The sequence below is a fragment of the Acomys minous genome, assembly GCF_964271855.1.
Source record: "Acomys minous genome assembly, chromosome: 7".
NCBI classification, from domain to species: domain Eukaryota; kingdom Metazoa; phylum Chordata; class Mammalia; order Rodentia; family Muridae; genus Acomys; species Acomys minous.
The window spans coordinates 96,073,445-96,088,983 of NC_140488.1; the positions used below are offsets into that span (position 1 = coordinate 96,073,445).

Consider the following 15,539-nt stretch of genomic DNA (forward strand, 5'->3'; position numbering starts at 1 on the left):
ATGTGCTGGGCGGGTCTACTAAAAGCTGATACTCCAAGAAGCCATGTGAACCCAGAGTATGCAGCGACAGCAGAATTATCAGCAATAAAACTACTTGGAGTCATTGAATGTAGAGCCCAGAGGTCCACAGTATGGACTAGCCAGTACACAATATTCATGAAAGTAAAAAAAAAAAACTTGACAAAATAATACAACACAAAGTAATGCCCAAGCAAAGCAGAATACGCACAGACTCTGCCTTAGAAAGCTTTCCACTTTAAATAGGTTTGAAGCCTAAAACTGGTGTAGTCAAAACTTCGGATTCCTGTTTTGTTTGTGTGGGCCTGTTTATTCTGAGAACATGCCAGACTGATGAGAACTTACTAGACACATGAAGTTAGTAGGTGACTGAAGCTATAACTCAACAGAGAGAAGGCATCTATCTTTAACAGCCTGGAATCAAGTCCTGTCGGTTGTGGGAATTTAGATCTGTTATGAGATCACTAGGAAGTTGTTTCCTTAGTTGTAACAAGGGTCTCACAAATTCCCATTTGCAAATGTTATATGGTGAAGAGTTTATGTTCAAAGCCTGGTGCAAAGCAAGTATAACCACAATGGTAGTCTCTGGAAGTATCAGGAGGGAGCCATTTGTGTGTATGATTCCCCTTTCTCCCTCAGGACAGCAGTGCTCTTCTTTCTGTATGGAGGAAGCTTTTGACCTGGGCCTGGCTATTAGACCATCAGAGCACCTGGCATGTTTTGCATGGCTAGGCTCAACCAGACTTTCTCTGAATCATTTGTTTTCCCACAGAGGGACCTGCTTCTTCTCCAGATGGCTTTTCCCCTCTTATTTTAGCACAGGCCAGTATAAATCAACAAATCAGGACCAGGGTCCAAACAGACACTGGGATAAAACTGTCAGCCAACCACAGATGCAGCGAATGTCCCTGAGAGATTGTCTGATGGACAGGTTGCTTAGATATTTCAGTATGGAAGTTCACTAATTATTACACTGCTGATTTCATCGTCAGTAGCTTTTCTCACTACTCATGTATGAATTCATAAAATGCAACATCTCCATGAGACCACTAGCTTTGCAGTAAAGAAATATGTACCAGGTACTAGCCTATTAAAGACCTGAAGTCACACAGCTCAGCTTGTTCACTAAGCAGCAGCCAGATCATGCAAAGACTTTTGTCATATACCTTCTCCACTTGAAGCTTTCCATTGTCCTCCTGCATGCCTAAGGGTAAAAACCAACGATGACTTTTTTTAAGGCCCTCCTGGTGTGAGACAAAGCTATCTTCTCAGGTCCATACACATCTAGTCCCATAGGCCTCTGATGTTCTCGAGGTCTGCCTACACCCTTTGTGGATGGCTACTACCTCAATCTGGAAAAGTCTTCCTCCAGATGGCTTTCATGCATCCTTTTAGACCTCTGCTCAGATGACACCTTTTCAGAGACATTTCCCTCCCCCTTTTTAAAACAAAAAAAATCTCTTTCCCTCATTTTCTTGCTTCCTTTCTCCCATTTTCTGATTAATGTAAGCCATAGTATTTATCACAAACTACTCAGTTGTGCTCTATTCCCTAATACCATATAATACAATACCTATGGGAATCTTTTCTGCCTTATGCATAAGTGCATACATACATAATATCTAGACTAATAAAGAGCCCATAGTTGGTAGCCAATGCATACCAGCTAAATCGGGGTTCTTCTTGGTTAGGACATCAGAGAACTGCCCAATCCTGTACCATGTGATTGTTTCAAGGACATTTGGTCTTAATCATAGAACTTAACATTTTGCTAAATCCTTTATTGAAATGAAATTTTTGAAAAAATTCTTTGGAATGTTTCTTATAGGAAAAAGAGATTTTATGCTTTCATTAGAAAGGAAATAAGGGAGCCTGCATTTTCTTAGAAAATTCCTTATGGATCAGATAGACATTTTCCAAGTGTTTATTAGTCACATAATAAAAATTATATTTTATAACCTTGTTAAGCCTCAAGATCAAACTCTTCTCTCTGCTTTTTATCAACCATACCCCCAACTCAAACATTTTAAAAAGTTAGAATAGTTTTCTTGGGTGTCTAATCTTCTCATCCTTTTTTTCTGGCTCTCTTTCCATAAAGATAATATGTTCTTTGAGACCAGTTGCTTTCTTGGGTCACGTGCCCTCCATCTGCAGAGGATTCTCTCTATTCTCAGAATCGGCTCAGAGATAAGACTTCTAGGTAACAGAGCGTCATTAACTTCTCAATGAAGAGTGAACCCAAATTCCAGAAGTTCAGTGCGTACTTGCTGTTGGCCATCATAACCAATTTTTGAGTTTTAAAATTTTTAAATTTATTATAATTTACTCATACTACATGAGGATTGTTATCTCCATGCTCACATCTTCCCCTTCCCACCCTCCCTTCCTTTTCCACCCTATTCCCCTTCCCTAGACCTCTGATGGGGGGCTCCTCCCCGACTATCTGACCACAGCCTATCAGGTCTCATCAGGAATCAGGATAGCCTGCATCCCCTTCCTCTATAGGCCCACAGGGCCTCCCTGCCAACAGGGAGTGATCAAATCTTGGGCACCAAAGTTCATGTCAGAGGCAGTCCTTCCCCTCAACCTTGGACAATAAGCTGTCCATTGGCTAGATCTGAACAGAGGGTCTAGGTATTCTGCATGCATTGTCCTTGGTTGGTGCATATGGGTCCACATCTGCAGGCCTTGATGGTCTCCCTGTGGGGCTCCTGACCCCTCCGGGTCCTTCCATCCACCCACTCTTTCATACCACACTCAGAGCTCCACCCAGAGTCCAGGTTTTGTAAAGCATCACTGTATACAATTCCACCATTTCCGTGCTGCTCAGAGTTTCCTGGCTTCCATTGTTTTCTTGCCTCACCTCTGTCTTAGTCTTCTTGTCCATCTACTTTTAACTTGGATTTTATATCTTGCTTTCTAAATTTTAATTTGATTGTGTGACAATCATTTTTGCTGTCTCAATTAACTGAATTTGGACTATTCTGTTTTCCATCCTAACCCCAAGCGTTTCATTCAGGAGGTCACCTGAATAGAGGTTCCTTCTAGCTTTTTCTCATGCAAAGTTCTCATTCTGAGACTCACACCCTGCTCCCCATTGCGTTGCCTATTTTTCCTCTAAAGCCTATGAGAAGTAAGATTTCAAATTCCTCATGTATGAAAGAGTCTTTCTGGCACATCTGCACCAGTTTTCCTCTCCTGTCATCTTTGAGGTTTTTAAAAGAAAATTATTATTTAAAGTTGCCACTTGCTTTATCTCGAGTCTCACTTGATATGGTGGAACTAGATGGTGCCTCTGTCATCTTCAGTAAAGATACAAGTCCTTCTCCCTTAGCAATGTTTGGCTCCATTCTTGTTCTTAGCATACAACTTAGCTTAGAGCCTGTACTCTAGAGCCAGCCAGCTCGGATTCATGGCCTGGTTCCATCCCTTATTAATATAGTGAGGTTTAGCTACTTAAGCTCAATTTCACAGTCCATAAGTGGTGATGTAAATATTTGCCCATAGGTATGTTGTGATGTTTAAATAAAATATTACCACACAAAGCATTTTGAGCAATTACTGCTTTTTCCTATTCTACAGTTGTCTGCCCAAGTTTGGAATAAAGTAAAGTAGTGGAATTATTTTTCAGCCTTGGTTATTACCATTTCTTCTGAACCTGGAAGACTTGTTTTTCTGGATGGAGAAACGTTTTCTTTGTGTGAAGGTTTCATAATCACAACCAAGTAGGCCCATGAGCCCTGCCATTTAAAGAGGCTCCTCTCTTTTATCTATGCCATGCATACATCTTTGGAATGAGGACACGGAGCCAGCTGCTGAATTTCAACAGGACAATCAGTACAGTAAAATCTCTTTGGAGTACATATGGCCACAATCCCATGCCTATGGATGCCCAGGACTTGACATGGATACACTTTGGATTTCATAATGGGAGCCACTGTTACTTCCTTGAGATCTCAGCTAAGTTTTAAGCAGGTAAGTGAAAGGGAAAAGAGGTGCATGATGAAGTCAGCCACAGAATTAGAGTTTAACATGTCTCTTGAGACATAGAAAATGACAGCTTGAAACTCTGTGAAGGCCACATTGGGAAGGCTAAACCCATATAGTGGAAAATAGTCTTATACTTTCTTTTAATTTTTTTGTTTTTTGAGACAGGGTTTCTCTATGTAGCCATGGCTGTCCTGGACTCACTGTGTACACCAGGTTGGCCTCAAATTTACAAAGATCCACCTGCCTCTGCCTCCTGAGTGCTGGGATTAAAGCTGGCACGTCTTATACTTTCTTAAATGGACAGAGAAATTAAAAGAATTGTTTTGGTTCTTGGTGATAAAGTTTTTTTGTGTAGATTAGGCTGGCCTCGAACTCAGAGATCTGCCTGCCTGTGTCTCCTGAGTGCTGGGATTAAAGGTATGTGCCACCACACCTGACTGAAAATTGTTTTCTGTTTGTTTGTTTGTTTGTTTTTTGAGGAATTCCATAAAGACAAAGTCAAGGTTGTTTATTTGGAAGGGAAGCTGTTAACCTAGAAAGTGATTGTGTGTGTGTGTGTGTGTGTGTGTGTGTGTGTGTGTATGTGTGTGTGTGCCTGTGTGTGTGTGTGTGTGTGTGTGTGTGTGTGTGTGTGAACATTTGCTTGGCATTAATAGAGAGAATGGGGCTGAACAGTGGTGGCTCACTCCTTTAATCCAAGCACTGAGGAGGCAGAGGCAGGTGGATTTCTGTGAGCTCGAGGCCAGCCTGATCTACAGAGTGAGTTCCAGGACAGCCAAGGCTACACAGAGAAACCCTGGAAACCCTGTCTCAAAAAACCAAAGGAGGGAGGGAGGGAGGAGAGGAGATAATTTACTGATATAATTGTCAGAAAAGGTTAAAAGTTCCAATATGTCTCCCATGATTTCTGATTCTAGCCCTTTTTGTTATTGTAAAATCACAGGACCTCTCAGTGTATTTCTAAGAGCTTTTAAGGAACATATTAACCAAATGTCCAAGTTTTGATTTGGCCATAAAATGTTAGCAGAGCTAAGGTTTTCTAGGATTAATGAATAACATGCCTTTATTTAGTTTACTTAAAAAAAAATCATTCTAAAAAAATCTGTTTACATATCTGTCCTCTCCAGGATTAACTTCATATTGGTCCAGCAGCCTGTTTACTGTTCTCTTCTGTTTCTTCTTCTGCCTTTTTTTTTCTTCCCTTCTCAGTGCCCAACCCAAGTTCAAAGGCTGATGAGAGAGAAAAACTCATGAAGAGATTTTACTCTAGGGAAAGTTGCTCAGTGGATGAGATCTTGGCGCACGGGGAAAGATGTCAAGCTCTTTCTGGCTCCTTCTCAGCCTTCTCGCTGTTCCTACTGCTCAGCTTACCATCGAGGAAGAGGCCAAGACATTTTTAGACAGCTTTAACCAGAAAGCTGAAGACCTGTCTTATCAAAGTTCACTTGCTTCTTGGAATTATAACACCAATATTACGGAAGAGAATGCCCAAAAGATGGTGAGTTCTTAAGGCTACCCAGGGGATATTGGTTGTTTCTTAAAAATTAGAATTACTGCCTACAAAACTGGATAGGGAAATCATAGAAATCTCTGAAGTGTAAGGATGAATGGTTGCCTCTGTAGCACTGATCCTAGTGTCCCAGATGACTAAATACAAATGACCTTAGAGTTCATTTGTAAAATTGTTATGAATGAATTCTCTGCCCAGACTCTAGAAACAAGTGAAAATGTTTGATAAAGCTCCCATCTCTGTTCTCATACTCAGGGTGCTAAGCATTCATGGAAATGTTGTAAATTATTAAGTCAATAATTTTCTTTAGCCTATAATGCCAACAAGACTATCCGGGGACTACAAATGACACATTAACTGAAAAATGCAAGTGGAGGTTTACTGAAGGCAGCAGCTTAGTAATTAAGGTAACCATGGCTTAGGTGAAACTGGACCCGGGAATTCTTTCTTCCTTTCATTGTCACAGAGCTCTGAGGAATTTCCAGAGGTCACAGAAGAGAAGCTATAATTAAACTAGTCCTGAACAATCTCAGCCTACTCTGGGAAAGCAGCATATTTTGTTTGACAAGTGTAAGGGCTTAGGATATTTTTTTCTCACAGATCCTGAAGTGCCTTTTAAATATATTTAAGTGGTGGAATATTGAGCAACTGTTTAAAAAAAGACTTTCATGTCGTTTTTCTTCCACTAATACTTTCCTTCAAAATTGTAGCTCGGTAGCTTTGTTTCTTTCAAATGCCCAGGGTGCTGTGTGTTTAAATTACTGCCATCCATAGGACAGGGTGAATGTCAGAATGGCTGTCTCCTTTGAAATGCTACGATTTCCCCACCCCCACCCCACTTTTTTAAAGTTCAAGAAAGCCAAAGATACTTTCTGAAAATCGAATGTTGCCAAACGGGTTTCTTTTATTTGATTTCACGTTTTGGTCTTACTCCTGCTCTCTTTAGTGTAACCTTTTTTTCTCCTCAGTTTTTATTTGATTTCTGTTGGGGGTGTCTATGTGTTCTGTAGTTTTTCTCAGCTGAATGGCTCATGGTGAGACTAAAGTCATGCTTTGGAGCTAGGTAGCCTGGAGCTAAACTACTGACACCCAAATTCTGACTCCTCCACTTTTTAGCTGAGTAAACTTTAGTTCATTAATCGCAGTCTGGGTCTTAGTTACTTTTTAGTTTTAAGACTTATTTTTATTATTTTAAAGTTTTGTGTGTGGAGGTTGGTGGGAGCGCATGCGCCATGCGCACATATGACTACTGGTGCCCACGGAGGTCAGAGATATTGGAGTTACAGGCTGTTGTGTGCTACCCAACATAGATGCTGGGAAACAAACTTGCATCTTCTGCAAGGGAAATACATAATCTTAACCACTGAGCCATCTTTCCAGCCCCAGCCTTAGTTTATTCACTCGTGGAAAAAAAAAAACCCTAAATAATACTCATATATGCTTCATCAAGTATACAAAAATACCAAAAGAAATCTTGATACTTGTGGATTTAGGAAAACAGGAAGACATCATTATTAGTGCAGGAGGAAGTTAGGGTTTTTGAAGAGGTACATAATTGTTTTTTTGAGGACCTACATATGCAGAAGTCCCATTATAGAGTAAGATGTAATGATGTTTGTTGAAAGCATCCCTGAGATTATATGGTGACGGGGTTTGGATCAGTGGCACAGTGCAAAAAAAAAAAAATCCAAGATGTTATCATTTTTAATTATACAGGTTGATTAGAGCAAAAACTAGAAATAGAAGAGTATAAATCATCAGATGTTTTAAACTGGAGAAAAGTGTGCACCCTTTAAAGGAAAAAAAATAACATTTAAGTTGAAGAAAAATGACAAGAGACTCCATATCCTCTTTGCCAGAAAGTGCTGAAAGGTGTATCAAAGCACTTGGGTGAATCCGTGTGGGTTTGCCTGCAGGGGGAGGCAATTGGAGGGCGGAATTGTTCATCTTCTTGTTCTCTCCTAGTTTCATGTGTTGAGATTCTCCTATATGCTAGGCAGTGGACAGGTATTACAGGACATTACTGAGATACGCTACGCTATAAGGGCAATGAGTGAACACAGGAGTGTGACCATAATACAGCAAGGATGAAGTTGAGCCAAGCAGCCTGAGTTTAGATCGTCCTTTGAATCTTAAAAGCCGAAGGTCTTAATTGTCTTATTCAAAATAGACTTTTTTCCTCATATACTCTATCCTGATTACAATTTGTCCTTCCTTTACTCCTCTCAGTTCCTTCCCATCTCCCCTCCTATCAGATCCATCCCCTTTCTGTCTGTCATTAGAAAACAGAATTCTAAGAGATAATAATAAAATAAAAGAAGATAGAAAAAAACTAACACATCAGATTAGGACAAAACAAACAAACAGAAGAGCCGAAGAAGAAGCACAAAACCCAGATATAGCCATAGAAACTCACTCACCTGTATTCTCAGGAAGTCCATAAAAACATTAAACTGGAAGTCGTAATATATATATGCAAAGGACCTGTAGGAAAGAGAGAGGAGATGGGTGGGAGACTCTAATAAAAAATAAGATAAAATAATTTAAAAAACAAAACAAAAAGGAAAAGCCCCAATAAAGTATTAGGAGAGAAGGAACCTGCAAAGAGACCACTGAGTTTGTTTTCCGTTGGTCATCTACTGCTGGGCATGCGGCCTACCCTTAAGAGTATTTGTTTCCCCCAGTGAGTCTCTCTTGGAGAAAATTAATTTCTTATTTACAAGTGGCTATCAATTAGAGATGGCTTCTGGGTCGGAGGTGGGAGCATGTGTCCACTTCAGCCCTAGAACCACATCTGGTGCAGACCTGTGCAGAAGACCCTGCGTGTGCTCCCTCAGTTTCTGTGAGTTCATATGTGTGTTAATCTTGTTGATTTAGAGTGCCTTGTGCCTTGATGTGTTCCATCCTCTCCCGCTGTTACACCCTTTTTGCCTCCTCTTCATTCCTCGGGGTTCCCTGAGCTCTGAGGAGAGGGATTTGTTAGAGATGTCCCACATAGGACTGAGTGTTCTAAGGTCTCCCACTCTGTGCATACTATCTGGCTGTGGGTCTCTGTTTTGGTTTGGTTTTTTCCCCTTTTCCTTTTCTTTCTTTCTTTCTTTCTTTCTTTCTTTCTTTCTTTCTTCCTTCCTTCCTTTTTTCTTTTCTTTTCTTTTCTTCTTCTTCTTCTTCTTCTTCTTCTTCTTCTTCTTCTTCTTCTTCTTCTTCTTCTTCTTCTTCTTCTTTGTTTTTTTAGACAAGGTTTCTCTGTGTAGCTTTGGTTGTCCTGGACTCGCTTTGTAGACCAGGCTGGCCTCGAACCCACAGTGATCCACCTGTCTCTGCCTCCTGAGCGAGTGCTGGCATGTGCCACCACGCCCAGCACAGTCTTTGTGGTTGTTCCCATCTGCTACAGGAGGAAGCTTCTCTGATGATGGCTGAGCAAGGCACTGATCTATTAGTATAGCAGAGCTTGCTTAAATTCCTTTATATTCATTTAACTCAGATGTAAACTGAATAAAATTATGATCATAGTATTAATAATATAATATAAGGGAATGGTGAATTTAGAAAATATTCAGTGTGTGTGTGTGTGTGTGTGTGTGTGTGTGTAAGTGGATGCTGTTCCTGGCATTTAGTTTAAACTTCATAAAAAATATTATTCATTGGGTTTGTCTCACTGGTGTCTCAAGTGTGCAGTTTGTATTTTTAGTTTTTTGATGTGTGGCTTGGGGATGTAACTCAGCACCTTGTGAATGCCAGGTAAGTGCTCAGCACTGAGCTACATGCTCAGCTCAGGTGGTTTGGAAGAAAAATTGCCCCAGAAAGGTCTGATTTGATGGAAGCTCTGAGGAACTTCTGAAATTCATAGAACAGCTGCTGGGAAATACATTTCTGGGAAAAAGCCATCATGTTCCTTCCTTTGCCTGCTTCTTGGCCTTGTCAGTGGAGAATTCAGGGTCAAGAATTAAGAAATATCAGCCTTTGTCTGTGTGTTTTCACAGCAGGCCTTTCCTGGGCAAAGGGGAAAATGTGTTCCCATAAATTTGCACACTACTGACTTTAGTCTGTTTTATTGTAGATCAACACTTGTCCTTAGATATGCACTGACTTGCAGAATTAGAAACTGTGATTTTGCTTGAATTAGACTATCTGATGCTATAGTTTATATTTTTAGGGGTTAATGACAAATAAACTTCTTGGACAGAGCAAAGAAATAGTTTTGGAATTCCTGGGGTTTAATATGTGCTTAGCAATAACTGGCTCTTAATTGAAAACAAGTAAAGACTTGCATTCACCACTGAGGTCTGAGGTCATTAGGTTTTTCTGATCTTAGTTGTGTGATGCATTTATTGCTTCAGGGAGGTTATGTGAGTTTTGAAAAAAGCTCTCTCATAAAATAAATATCTATAAAATGCTCAAAGAAGGTTTTAAGAATATCACTAATACATAGGAAAGTATTTGATAAGAATAATCCTAACTATAACAACAACAACAACAACAAAAAACCATTTACAGCCAAAAGGTGTCATATATTATGGAATTGCATAAATTGTACCTGGCCTGAGAAATTCAAATTGTGTATAAGTTGGCTCTTTCAGGGAGCTGATGAACTATAAGAAATAGTTTCTGATCAGAAAAGAAGCTAGAAGTCATATCGGATTGTCTCTTGAAGAAATTAACTAAATACATTTTCATGACTACAGATGGTTCTAGAAGGGAAAGAGAGAACATCATTCTAAGCCATTAAAAACATACTGCTAGAGTAAAGATGTAAATCAAAAGAAAGAAGGAAAGGAAGAAAGAAAGAAAGAAGTGGATTTTTGCTCTTCCTCTAAAGAATAGTCAGAATGAGTTAGAGGGGCCAGAGATGGCTGTGGGTTGCAGAAAACTTCCCTAAAGGAAAAGTGTGACCTGGAGCAAGAAAAGATAGGATGTTGACAGTTGTATTGGCTCAATCTTTTTCTACCTGAAAAGCAATACAGCTGAAAGCACATCAGAGAGAAATTCAGAGTAAATAGAAGGAAGCACTATTTACACTACAGGTGGTGAAGCTGATAAGACCTGTAAAACTTTAATCTAAAAAATGTGAGACATTGAGAACTCTAACGAGGCTTTCAAAGCATTTAAGCAAACATATGGGTTGCAGCTCCACCTTGGGTTAAGGAAGTACGGGCCATTGCATTGATGGATCCAAGTCTTCATCCTTTCCTATAATAATATCATGTCACTTTGCAGTCCCATCCCACTGCAGGTTCAGTCAGTGTGTCCTTCATCACTTGTCTTGATTTGTATTAAGCAAGGGCGAAGAAAGCAGTGGCTTAATGGGCTTGAACAATGGGGCTCGTCCTTCACACCTTTGTCTTTGCCAAGAGAACCTGCCTAGACTAGCCAACTATAAATGAGAGAGGAGTAGTTGCCCAAGCAGGAGGCAACTTCCACAGTTGCACGGAAATCCAGCCAAGATCAGCAGACTTGCCAACTCCAAGTTATTTTAGGCACATAAATAATAAACCGTCATGCCATTGAGGCTTTTTGTTGTTTCTTAGATAGTATTATTATTATAATAGATAATTCATACAGAACTGGAAATTAGACTGTATGGCATATAGGTAGACTGTAGACTGTGTGTTCATGTCCTATCATGGTGACATTACCGAGGTCAACTAAATATTTTTGTACCATTTTCTAAGGTAACTTTCAGGAGTCAGGATGTTGGAGTTACTGGCCACAGATCTGGCATAGTATGTGTTACTTAGAGTTGTGAGAGCATGCATGAAAATAAAACAAAGCCATAAACATTATCCATATAATGTCCTGAAAGGTGCTTACTTAGAGAGAAGCAGAAAACAGAAAACAGGGATAAGGAAAAAAATTTTTGGCTCAAAATGGGGTTCTGAAATTCCCTACTTTCCCCTGCCATTGTGGGGTGTGTGGCTAACTCCATCTATAATCTTGTCTTTTTGTGAGACTTTTTAAGATGATGTTATTCCTGGCCCAGAAATAAAAGCAAAGATCACCCTATTCCCCAGTGGATTTGTATAAAAACTGGTAAGAAAATAATATACAATTTCAACAGAAATCATTGAAGAATAAACAAGCTGGGTCTCTAAAGTGTCTTAGGTTTCCCTTGCTGTGATACAACACTGACCAAAATCAACTTAGGGAGGAAAAGGTTTATTTCATCTTACTTGTCTGTGTAATAGTCCATTATTGAGGGAAGTCAGGGGCAGGGGAGCTTCAAGGCAGCAACCTGGAGGCAGGAAAAGAAGCAGAAGTCATGGAGGAATGCTGCTTACTGGCTTGCTCCTGGTGACTTGATAAGGTTGCTTTTTTGACACCCCAGGACCACCTACCCAGTGACAGAACAGCAGCATCCATAGTAGGATGGTCCCCTCCGCATCAGTCATTAATCCAGAAAATGCTCCACAGACTGGCCTATAGGCCAGTCTACGGAGGCATTAACTTATTGATGTTTCTTCTTACTAAATGACCCTAGCTTCTGTTAGGTTAACAAAAACCTAACCAGGATAATAATTAATTGATATAGCACATCCCACACAGTTTAGCTATATTCAGTTCACTTTCACTTAACATCTTCAACTGAAAATTTCATTACTATTTGCACAGTTGGAAATGTTTCCCAGGAAAGATTATTTTTCTATTTGCTTCTATGTCTCTGCACTAATAGGTTAGTTCAGAAGCTGATTTGTAAAGGCTTTTGTTTGAAAAACAAAAGAGGCTTCCAATTAGTTCAGAAATTCAGGAAAACAATAGGTGCAAACTCTTGTAACATGCTGCACAACAAATCTTCACAAGACATACTGAGTATGCAGCAACTAAAGATGGCACTACTTCTTTTTTAGGCATTAAACTTTCTTTGTTGTTTACAGTGGTTTGATTTGCTTTGCTTTTTTGAGACAGGGTTTCTCTGTGTAGCCCTGGCTGTCCTGGACTTGTTTTGTAGACCAGGCTGGCCTTGAACTCACAGTGATCCATTGCCTTCCTCTGCCTCCTGAGCATGGGGATTAAAGGCATGTGCTGCCACGCCCAGTTGTAGTTTGATTTTTGAAAGAAGCTTTTTTTTTGTAAATCTGCCTCAAAGGCATAGGTGTACGTATGACTGTGGAAGTGTGTGTGCATGTGTGTGTGTCCAAAGGTTAACCATGGGTGTCCCTCCCCAGGATCTATCCACCTTATTTTTGCGACAGAGTCTTTTGCTGAACCTAGACCTCACCATTTGTTTAGATTAATTGGCCAGAAAACCCAGGGATCTTCCTGGCTCCGTCTCCCCTGTGCTGAAACTACAGGTGGGGGCCACTAAACCTGAACGTAGGTTCCAGGAGTAAAGTCAGGTCCTGATGCTTGCGTGACAAGAGCTTTGCTTTCTAAGCTATCTCCTAGGCCCTCAAAAACTCCTTTTTATTTCTAATTCAACTCAATCCTGACTTTCCTGCACACAAAGATCCAATGTTTTAGGGAGAAATCAGGGCCTCCTAACAACACTTTCAAAACATGCATGCTTGGCTTTTAAGAACAAGGTCAGTGGCTCTCCAGCAGCACACAATGTCTCTGGACCGTTTTATTCCTAGAGAGAGTAAGTATTTAGCAATAACTATGGCAGCCATCCCCCGGCTCCTGTCCATGTCCCTGAAGAGCATTTTGAAGATTGCCTTCCAACTATGTCTTTTTTTCCCCCTTCAAATCCAAAGTTCTTTATAGAGAATAGGAGGGCAATGTTTATCCTTTTGGTGATCTATTGGGCCCTTCAGCTTTTCTACAATATAGTCTCTGGGCATACCCATTTTCCTTCCCTATCCCTGTCTCCAGAGGAACTCAGGGCTTGATCATGCTAAATAAACAGCTAGTCTCTAGCTAAGGAAACACAGTTGAGTTAATCCCTGCTTCTAAAGGCTCCACACCATGCTTCACAACAAATATAGCAGGCATGGGATGCAAGGAAACTGGGATTCAGGATTGAGCATCCTCCTCCTCCAGAAGAGAAGAGTCAGGAAAAAGGAAAACTGCTTCCAAGTGCTTAAAAACTTAAAACGTCAACTCTCTCTTGCAAAATACAGAAAGGTTTTGGAATTCTAGGATGGGGTGACAAGATTCATATAACTTGTGTTACACAATCTGTTGAATAGGACACATTTTTTTTCCATTTGCAAGTCTCTGGGTATGTTGGAAAAAGTGACCAAGGCAGCATTGTCCTCTGAGCTTCATGAAACCTTGAGGGCTGTATCTGGAAACCAGAGCAGCATATGGGGCTTGAGGGTAGAGCTTTGCCTGGGAGGTGGTTGGACTATAAGGTCTCAGAGAGATGCTAAGGTTCTCTGCAGCTTTTTATTTTTCTGGCTTCAGAGAACCGCCATGGGTTCAGGGTTAGGAGGTTACCAATGGTGATGGTTTAGCTTCATTCAGGGGATGGTGGCCTCTAGAAAAAGAGGAAATAGGTGCCAGTGTTTTTATATCTTGCATTTTATCACAAGAAGAAACTGTATTCATCTGTGTGTCACACAGTTTTTCAACGGAATAGTTGCATATTTCACCATATAAATACTTCACAGGCCTTAAAAATTATGATAGCTCTTCATTGACAGCAGAGATAAACAATCTTGGTAGTTAAGTGTTGAGCAGTAGATCTTCTTGGCTTCGAAGGCCTTATGGTTTCTTCAAAACCACCAAGCCTTGCAGTTGGGTGGCAGAAGCAGCCACAAACAGTATGGCATGAACAGATGTGTGGCTTACCAATAAAATTGCATTTAAGAATGAACAGGTGATATAATTTATCAGCCTTGATTAAAGGATGAAGCCCTGATTTAGAATTTTGAAAACAAATAAATATTGGTCATAAAGATTTATCTGGGAAATACTAAGTTTACATAACACTAATTCTGTATAATTATAATAACATGGATAACTATATTTGTTTTCCTTAATCCAAAATGTTTTTTAATTCACTATCTTTTAACTTAATTTTCAAATGATAACCTGCAAAGTAAGATGATTCATTGTAGCATGTTCATGTATACTTTGCTCATAGTCAGCCCCTACTCTCTTACTCCATCCTCCTGCTCCTCTTTTGCTGGTCTATGTCTTACCCGCCACCATAGGGCCTTCTTCCGCTTTCATGTCATAGTCTCTCTCTTTTTTTATTTTCCCTTCTCTCCTCCCTTAACATGGCTTTTTCCTCTGTCACAGTCCCCTTTCTAGCACATAACGTGTGCATGCGCGTGCAGGGACACACACACACACACACACACACACACACACACACACACGCAGGAGGAGGGGAGGGACGGAGAGACAGAGACAGAGAGACAGAGAGAGACAGACACACAGACAGACAGACAGACAAAGATTTAGGTTTACATAAAAAAATATGTGTTATTTGTCTAAATTATTGTTTAAATAAAATGATCACAATTTGAGTAGGGGCCACTAGACCTATGGCTTAAGGAGAGAAAATATCATGAAGACATTTAAAACCATAAAGAAATTATTGGATTTAATTTACATATAGAGTTAGAATTTATTTTTGAACTTATACTTGTAGTTCTTGGAACTGTAAGGAAGTCTCCTGGGATAGAAATAAGGCATTCATTACAGTTATAAATGCAAGTCAGAGAGTGAATGCCCCCTGATTGTTCTTTTAAAAACAAAACAAAAACCCTTATGTGTTCAAACCCCTATGGGTGGCTGTAGAAAAGTTGGCTGTTGCCAGGCATGGTGGTGCACACCTTTAATCCCAGTACTCAGGGAAGCAGAGGCAGGCGGATTGTTGTGAGTTCGAGGCCAGCCTGGTCTACAAAGCAAGTCCAGGACAGCTGGGACTGCACAGAAAAACCCTGTCTCAAAAAACCAAACCAAACCAAACCAAACCAAACCAAACCAAAGATTGGATATTTTAGTTTCTTCTTGTCTGTCTTTGCACAGAGGGAGTGTGGTAAGCTACTTTCTTCATTTGAGCTTGTTCCTTTAAGATGTGGAACAATATAAATTGCTTCATACATACATCAATCAGGTCCATAATTTACAT

General features: G+C 40.1%; 1 protein-coding gene across 1 annotated transcript in view; it reads left to right on the top strand.

Moving 5' to 3' along the window:
• The first annotated feature begins 3,750 nt into the window (after positions 1-3,750).
• The window catches only part of ACE2 (angiotensin converting enzyme 2), a 52,137-nt gene continuing 40,348 nt past the window's right edge, over positions 3,751-15,539 (top strand). The window contains exons 1-2 of the mRNA XM_084788987.1: positions 3,751-3,993; positions 5,218-5,506. Coding sequence (XP_084645113.1) covers positions 5,321-5,506 — 186 coding nt within the window. The 5' untranslated portion in view covers positions 3,751-3,993; positions 5,218-5,320. The remainder of the gene's footprint in view (positions 3,994-5,217; positions 5,507-15,539) is intronic.